Source organism: Antedon bifida, chromosome 2 (assembly GCF_963402885.1).
Source record: "Antedon bifida chromosome 2, ecAntBifi1.1, whole genome shotgun sequence".
In the NCBI taxonomy this organism is placed as follows: Eukaryota; Metazoa; Echinodermata; class Crinoidea; order Comatulida; family Antedonidae; genus Antedon; species Antedon bifida.
Genome location: NC_136227.1, coordinates 9,887,279 through 9,896,434, shown reverse-complemented (window position 1 = coordinate 9,896,434; position 9,156 = coordinate 9,887,279). Strand labels below are relative to the sequence as shown.

General features: G+C 33.2%; 1 protein-coding gene across 1 annotated transcript; it reads right to left on the bottom strand.

The window, feature by feature from the left end:
* Positions 1-709: 709 nt before the first annotated feature.
* LOC144835424 (DNA oxidative demethylase ALKBH2-like) lies at positions 710-2,326 on the bottom strand. Its single transcript, XM_078690509.1, has 3 exons — positions 1,961-2,326; positions 1,553-1,695; positions 710-1,225 (listed from the first exon to the last, which is right to left on the bottom strand). Exons 1-3 carry the CDS (start codon positions 2,324-2,326, stop codon positions 928-930), a joined length of 807 nt encoding a protein of 268 aa, XP_078546635.1. The 3' UTR covers positions 710-927.
* Between the last annotated feature and the right edge of the window lie 6,830 nt (positions 2,327-9,156).

Genomic DNA, 9,156 nt, shown 5'->3' with positions numbered 1-9,156 from the left:
CATACCGTGCGTCTCAAATTTGTCTTCTTTTGTGTGCGTTTTTTTTAGCAGTACGTATTGTGTCTTTCTTAAAAGATTTAAAATTGAAAACACGTAGAAAATGAAATTCATTTTGAAATAAAGAAATTGTATTTAAATTTAATAAGTCTATGCTTTATACATTTTGTATGTTTATTTTTGTAATATCACTTATTATATATAAAATATAACTACTGTTAAAAATGCTACTGTTTCAAATAAAAAAAAAAAGTAAACAGAATATTTTTTAATCACATTCATTTGTGTTTTTGCAATTACATTTAACAAATTCAAAAACTTGTTTTTTTTTGGTATAAATAAATTAGAAAAACATCATACAGGAGTTAAATAACACGCAAAGATCAAATTTCATTTTTATTGTTGCTGTTAAAAACAAAATTTATTTCAATACACATTCTATTGCACTACACTTTACAAAACATAATAATAATACTTCAACAGAACAGAAAACAAATTAAATTAAGTCAAGAAATAAATTTACCATGAATTAAAATAGGAAAACTACTTTTACAAATTTACACTGACATAAATTAAGTCAAAACATAATTAACTTATTTCATTAAACAAATCTATTGCAATACACATCACAAACATAATAATAATAATTCAACAGAAAAAGAAGAATTAAATTAGTTGTTGTTATTTTTTTCCGGGCCGATTCCTTGTACCATGCTACTAATTATTTCAAAATTTTTTACAATAAATAAAAAAGGAAGATACAAGAAATGAATTGTTAAAAATAGTTTTTGACAGCCGCCAATAATAATGTATGCTAGGTAACCATTACATTTTGATAAAACACAAATACATGTAACTATTACATTTAGAACAATTGTTCATGAATTGTTGCTAATAAGATTTGCGTTCTAAAGTAATCCTGACCTTTTCTCATCTTTTAATATCTCTAAATGTCAGATTTATTCTTGGTAGTTTGATGGATGGTTTTTTAGGCAGCGAATGGTACCAATACTCGTTAGTTGGATAATTCATCAATAGTAAGCTACCGTGTTTAAGATCAACATTTACTGGTTCAATACTTCTTTTGTGTCTCATTCCACGTGTAGCACCATGGCGAAATCTAAACAATCGTGTTTGACCTAATGAAATGGACGCAATTGAACTAAATTTGTTGATATCTTTCTCATCGTCTTTATGTTCACCAATAGAATCATTACCGTCTGCATATCTAGTAAAGAAACATAAATTAAAATAAAAAAATTGTACTGTAATTTAAGCTAGAAAATAAATATCCTTTTTGCACTTAACTTTTTAGTATAAAAACAATAAACCATACAACATAATTAAACACAGTTTTGTGCAGATAAAAAAAGTGAGAGATTCTAATAGTTGACGAAAAGACTGATTACTGATATTGTTCAATTATACAATCTTGAGAGTAAAATTGAGAATAAATCAAATGTACAAAATGTATAAACAATGTAACCATAAGGAAGCTTTGCATTATTTAATTATAACAAATATAAACATATATAGATATATAATAAATAAGTACCTGTTAACCAAAACAAAATTGAAGTAGAACCCTGTGACTTCTTTCAAATAATCTCGAAGATCTTTCAGGAACGGTGGCCATGGCAAGGCTGGCACTATATTGCCTGAATATGTGTATGTTAAACCCGTATCACCATAAGAAACCTGTCAGAGTTGAAACATACTATTAAAAATGTTTCTCTTATGTATATACAATTATAATCAGTTGGATTCTGGTTAACTGTTAATATTCTGTTGCATAAAACGAAAACAGTGCTGTAGGCTTGGTTAACTGTTATTCTGTTGCATAAAACGAAAACAGTGCGGTAGGCCGGTAATTAAAATGTAAAAATGCATCTTTTTAAACGTAATAGTATGTAGCCTACATTAACGTCATGAAACCATGAAGAAAAAATAAAGAGAAACTAACCTGTTTTCTAGGTATATTAAACCATCTACCAAACACTTTCACCTTTGCAAGATCACCTGTAAAATATTCAATCTCTTCCTCACATTGTTTATACAAAGTATCAGCTGAGCTTTTATCAAGAAGTTGAATGTAATCACAATCTAAATTTTCTCTCGATATTTTGTGCACTGGAAACTTAAAATATGGGGAAATCATCTGCTGCTTATCTGATTTGATTAGCTTCCGAGTGAAATCTATTTCATTACTTTTACGTGCCTCTGTTGGTTCCTTTGTGTAGTCATCCTTTACCTTTTCAGAAGGTACGTTGCATTCTGTGGATTTTCTTTTGGAATGAGTGAAACCAACTGTTGGTTTATAGGCATTCATTCTGGTAGAGATCTACTGAAATGTCTATTTTGACTACAACATTATACACAGAATATTGTATATAAAATAATTTATGCATGATGTCAGTAGCGTCTCTCTTTTACCCCCTTTTTGTTTTATTTTAAAAGGAAACAAAGAATTCTTTTTTTGTAAACGTAACCATTTATTAATTTATGCATGACATCAGAAGCGTCCTTTTTATTTCTTTTGTTTTTTTCCTTTTATGATTTAAAAAGTTAAAATTGTATAGATAACTTACAGTAAACTTTAGTATGTCGAACACCCGTGTCACTGCTTTCAATTTCTCCCCTTTGTTAACAAATCCGGAAGATGGTTAATTACCTGTCGGTAAAGTTCAATCAAGACATACTTATTATTTAACTTCATTCATTCTTATCTTTTTGTTTTAGTCATTGTTATAATATCCGGATCAAATAACTTATTTTGTTACGTTGTTTTAATTAAACCAGGTGCATCTTTTATTGTACCCCTTTTTAAAAATACCGCCAAGTACATGACTAATTCAAATCTTACAACAATTTTTTACTTCCTTATCCAATGTTTTAGTCATTGTTATAATATCCGGATCGAAAAACTTATGTCTTTGGATTATGTCGGCTTAGATCAAGCAAAAACCTCAATTAACTAGTTTTAATTAACCAGGTGCATCTTTATTGACTCTATGACTAATTCAAATCTTACAAAAACTATATTGTCTCACTTCCTTACCCTATGTTAACCATTGTATTATAATCCGAAACATAACACCTATTGACTTCAACCATTGTAAACCATTTGTTCTCATCACAAGCAACTAAATCATCATATCATTTTTATTTAATATTTATTAATTTTATATTATAATGTATATTAATATATAACAAATCTATATAACAATTCTAGTGAAATGATATACTCTATTGTCTTATACTATCCCCATTGTTATAATCACGACTGACTAGACCGATATTACGTAATCAGGAAATTCACCAAAGTCATGGCTGACTGATCATTTTCTGTCTGAAGTACCTTTCTTTCTACTTATAAAGATACGCCCAATAATGCAGTAGCTTACATCTTAGAAGCTAAATCCTTTATAGCAATGGTCAAATTAATAAGGTGCTCCTTATAAAGATACGCCCAATAATGCAGTAGCTTACATCTTAGAAGCTAAATCTTTTATAGCAATGGTCAAATTAATAAGTTGCTCCTTATAAAGATACGCCTCTTAATGCAATAGCTTACATCTTAGAAGCCAAATCCTTTACGGCAATGGTCAAATTAATAAGATGCTCCTTATAAAGATACGCCCAATAATGCAGTAGCTTACATCTTAGAAGCTAAATCCTTTATAGCAATGGTCAAATTAATAAGTTGCTCCTTATAAAGATACGCCCAATAATGCAGTAGCTTACATCTTAGAAGCTAAATCCTTTATAGCAATGGTCAAATTAATAAGTTGCTCCTTATAAAGATACGCCTCTTAATGCAATAGCTTACATCTTAGAAGCCAAATCCTTTATAGCAATGGTCAAATTAATAAGTTGCTCCTTATAAAGATACGCCCAATAATGCAGTAGCTTACATCTTAGAAGCTAAATCCTTTATAGCAATGGTCAAATTAATAAGTTGCTCCTTATAAAGATACGCCCAATAATGCAGTAGCTTACATCTTAGAAGCTAAATCCTTTATAGCAATGGTCAAATTAATAAGTTGCTCCAGACTATTATGACAATTTTAGAACTATTACGACAACTCTAATGAATTAGGCCTATTCAGTTACGGTCAGCATGGCATTTGTTTTAGAAGTTTAAAAATCAGAAATGTGAATAGTTATCCATCATTACGGTGCATATGTTATGCTATGGTAGGCCTAATGCTGAAATATGAATATGAGAACTTTACTGATTTTATTTTGCGATTCTTACAAAATAAAATAAATGCAAACTCTCGGATATGTTGTTGTGTTTATTCCGTAGGCCTATAGCTCTGTCAGTGACTTCCTTGACTAAAATTGAAATAATAAATTAGACTCGCGCTCGGTCTGGCCCACGAAATAAAAACATATAGATCTAGGTGGTGTTACTTTCTTGTAGTGCCTCACTGCGCATCATCACGTCAAATAATCTTTCATTGGAAGAGTTGTACTCGTATTGACTGTCCTTTTTGTTTCCCTCTCAATAATGCTACAGACAGATCAAGAACTAAAGGTAAGTAAGGGCCTGTTCACACTTTACATTTTACATATGTCATGGTTGCATGTTGCTTCCAATGGGTATAACATTTGAGATAAAACAGCTGTTTAAATAACATACCCTAGTAGCTAAATTTTTAAATTACAGTACAGCATAACCCACAATATCATTAACCACAAGATACGAGCAAATTTCACCTTAGTCCCAAGAGCAATTTAGGTTTGTGTAATTGAGTCAGAACATATGTTTATGTTTGATACTCTTTCACAAATTGCATACATCAATATTCATACTGCAAGTCCTAGTATAAGAACATTGTGGCGCAGCATGTTAGAGATTGTACTTTATATCATGGCATCGAGAGTTCGCATTGCTTGTGTTCCTAGGCAAGACACTTAATTGTCTCTCACCACCAAGGTGTACAAATGGGTACCTGATGAAGGTGATTAATTAGCTGTATAATTCTGGGAAAGGTCCATACATGTTTAATCCAATGACCGGGGTAATAAACTTTACATGTTTTCTACAGTATAGTACTGTATTACATTACATTAAACTGCACTTACTTATTTAGCTCATTTTTATATTGACAATTGGATGCCTCTTGTTTCTTTCTACATTTTCCTATTTAAAATGGTATACGCTTGAGAACGAGACAAGAAGGACCACTCTGGGCCTGATGTATAATAAAAATAAAATACATCATTTTTTGAAGAATTACAGCTCTAGTTTGCAAAATTGTCTTAGCACAGCCCCAACCATAGAGCTGGTCGTAGGTACTTATAAATTCCATTTCATATTTCGAAGTGCATTTTCCAAGGACCTAACTGCTCTAAAATTTGTTTCGCAGTATGATAAGTCCACTTTCCAGGACCTTCCAACTATATTTTTCTAAATTTTTTTAGCTCCATCCCAACCACGGTGGTCTGGTTCTGTAGATGTAAATGAATGTATTAAATTGCAATTTTCTGGAACCTAGAAGCTCTATTTTCAAACATTTTCTTACAGATCAGCCCAAGGCGTCCATTTACAATTTTCGCACCCCCAGACAGCAACCAGCCATACTTCTCTGCGATTAACAATATACCTCTTGGCCCGTGGGTATACGTTCACGTTCGCGTATATTTTCTATGCTATAATTTACCCGATAAATATAGGCCTACTTTGAACTTTTAAAGGTCACTTCATTTTTAAAATTGAAAGTGGATTTACACACAGTCATTGCATGCATCGGACCTTATGCAATGTGTTTTGCACGCAGTATTTTATTTATGTATTATAGAAAAATTGAAAAAGTGGTTAACATAAATCTGATTAAAATGGCCTCAAATTACGCTAGAACGCGTCGCTTCCGGGGGCTTCCCCAGGCTAGTGATGCTCACTTCGCTCGCATAGCCCCCACCCCCCATCGGTGACTTTAGCCTTGCGCCACCTCTGTTGGGTCATCATTGGTCATAGTACAGGAAAGATATGCTCAGAATCAGTAAAAGGTTGAAAAAATTGCAACAGAATTTTTTTCACCACAATGCATTTCTATAAGGTCCCTATATGAACATACTAAAAGTCTAGAAAAATCCAGGTAGGGGAAATAGGTTTTTTTAAACAAAATGGCCGCCAATGGCGAAAAACGTCTAAAAATGAACAAAAAACATATATTGTATATCTAATTACCACTTGATAGCAGTTTTTATAATGCTTTTTATATTTCTTTAGTGTCAAACATTTAAACTGCAATATACATATTAATTTAAGTGCTATTTAGCAGCAAAAACACACATTTAAGTATCAAGATATCACCACGGTTATAATAATAGACAACGTAGTCTTATGCATTATAGTGCAGGACTACGGTGTCTAATAAAACAGTTCATTTACATTTGTACTGTCACAACAATAGAATTATACAATTTTACAATCTATTAATCCATTCATTTTCATTGTCCAGTTATCATCCTCTGTCTATAGGTAGGAATTAAGCATGTGCTGATGCCGTGGTATTCGTCACAAACAGTGGCACTGGTGGTAAATTTGTCATCAATGGACACATCACGCCATTTGTAACTTTCCATCCCCCATTCTGTGGGTTGAAGAGTATTTTCTATCTATTGCTGTACCATGGTAATATACACGCAGGGAATGACATTTTGCAGCATTTGTTGTTGGGGGAATAGACTTTATTTCAAGTGCTGTTTTGCTTTTTGCTACTTTCTCCCAGAACGTATTCCTCCATACAGCATATGGCTACCAATGCCAATTCCTCTGATGCGATGGTTTCTTTTTTTTGGAGACGTTTGGTTTTACAGAGTTTGTAAGCATACTACTGCCCAGGTGTTATGACATTTTAAGACTAAAACCTTTTCCTATACCAAATAGATGGGATGTAGTATCACATCCCTGGATTCCATGTATAAAAAGCAAATTAATTTTTACAGAGCTTCACACCAAGGAAAGACTTTACATGCATTCACAGTGCTCCCTTATCGAGAACATACGGTATTAAATCAATGAATGAAGCAACCGTGACAGAATATTAATTTAAGAGGAAAGAACATATTATTACACATGGGTCAAAATCAACCATATTCATCAATAGAGAAGCAGTGTACATTCCCTAACATATACCATTTCATCATTGATGATGATGTGAGACAGTCATACACAATGCATCATTTGTTGAAAAAGAACCTTGTACTTTTCCTGCAGCCCTCTTTTACTCCATTGACTCCATACACATACTGCCTACTGTATGTTATCAATGGGGGAGCACTGCTACATCAAACCTCTTGGCCCGAAACAGCAACATTTCAAGACATTTATTATGTACCATGTATGTTTGTTACGTTATGTGAAGGCAAAGCAAACTCTTGTGTTTAATGGCTATAAGTATGGGCCGTAAGTAAATTTGGTTTAGGAAAAGGTGTTGGTCTTAAAAATCATCACATCACAGTTGGAGTTGTATGTCAAATTCTGTAAACCAAACAGTTTCCAAAAAAAAGAAAACATTGCATCAGGAAGTTGGCATTGGTAGCTATATATGGAGGGAAGTCAATGAAGACTTTAGACAGCCCACTTTTCTTTGAGAAAGTTGCAAAAAGCAAATCTATTACCTTGCTGCAAAATTTCCTTTCGTGAGTCTTTATTACCAGGTATAGCAGTGGATAGGAAATACTCTTCAACCCACAGACTAGGGATGGAAAGTATTGATGACAAATTTACTACCAGCACCACCAGAGAAACTATTAAAGTTGATTAGATGTACCTGTAAATAGGGTTGTAGTAAAATGAATTGCAGCTGCAGAAAATATGGTTTGGACTGCTGCTCCACTATTTTTTAAGAATGCCACGGCATCAGCACATGCTCAATTCCCCACCAATAGATGGAGGATGAGATACTGACAAGATGAAAGTGAAATGACCACATTTATTTGAATAAATGCCCTTGGTGGTTGATTTTTAAGGAGGGTAGTGGGGGCGTGTAATCGTCGTGAGGAGTTTATTCGGAGAGAGGCGTTTATTTTTGTGGGTGTAATGTGGTAACATGTATAATCAAATAAATACACCCTTTAGATATGAACAAATACAACACCATCATGTCATTCAGTGAATTATATTACAAATAGAGATGTGTTAAAATACAATATTGTGTATAATATGCATGTGGCGGGGCGTATATTCGAGGAAATAAATTAAAAATGATGTCCGATGGAGGCGGGGGAGGGCTTGCGGTGGCGTAGGTTATTCAATTTTTCTAAATGTAGCGTTTATCCGAATAAATACGGTAATAGATTGTAGTCCAGTGATGGCGCAAGGATTTTCCCGATGAGTGGGGGAGGGGGGGGGGGGGGGGGGGTGTTGAGAGCGCAGCTAGCATCAATTGGCTGGGCCATCAATGGGAGCGCACCCAGAAGTTCCGACAATATTATACCGGTAAAGGGTAGTTTTAGTCACTTTTAAAAATGAAAATTCTTGAAACAGCACTCAATGGGGTATTGTTTTATATTAGGAAATATCATCATATTGTCTACATATACTCCCGAAAATAGCCAATTGGGGAGAGGGGATGGGGGGTGGGGGGCGGACAGACTCCCTCACCCTTCCCATATGATCTCCCATTCCTATACTCCTCTCTGCTGGCACCACCAATGTTGTAATATATTGTTATAACAGTACAAATGTATTATTGACTGCGTTTTATATATTATAACAATAGGGATATATCTAGATACTTAAACATTTGTTTTTCGGCCATTTTCTATATAACAGCACTTAAAATAATGTGTATATTGTAGTTCAGATCTTCGAAACTGTAAAGAAATATATAAACCATTGTAAAAACTGTTATAAAGTGGTAATTAGATCTATCATTTATGTTTTTTTGTCCTTTTTTAGGCATTTTTGCCATTGGCGGCCATTTTGTTTAAAAAAACCTATTTCCCCTACCTGGATTTTTCTAGACTTTTAGTATGTTCATATAGGGACCTTACAGAAATGCATTGTGGTGAAATAAATTCTGTTGCAATTTTTTCAACCATATTTCATAGTTTTCCTGTACTATCATGTTTTACCATCGTTATGTTGATGACATCTTTTGTTTATTTAAAAATACAAAAGATGATGTCAGTACTTTCTTTGAC

Coding starts and splice junctions, on each gene's coding strand:
- LOC144835424 (XM_078690509.1), bottom strand. CDS start 2,326: ATGAATGCCTATAAACCAACAGTTGGTTTCACTCATTCCAAAAGAAAA. Junction 1,696..1,960: donor TTAATATACCTAGAAAACAG/GTTAGTTTCTCT, acceptor CAACTCTGACAG/GTTTCTTATGGTGATACGGG. Junction 1,226..1,552: donor AATTTTGTTTTGGTTAACAG/GTACTTATTTAT, acceptor TTTCTTTACTAG/ATATGCAGACGGTAATGATT.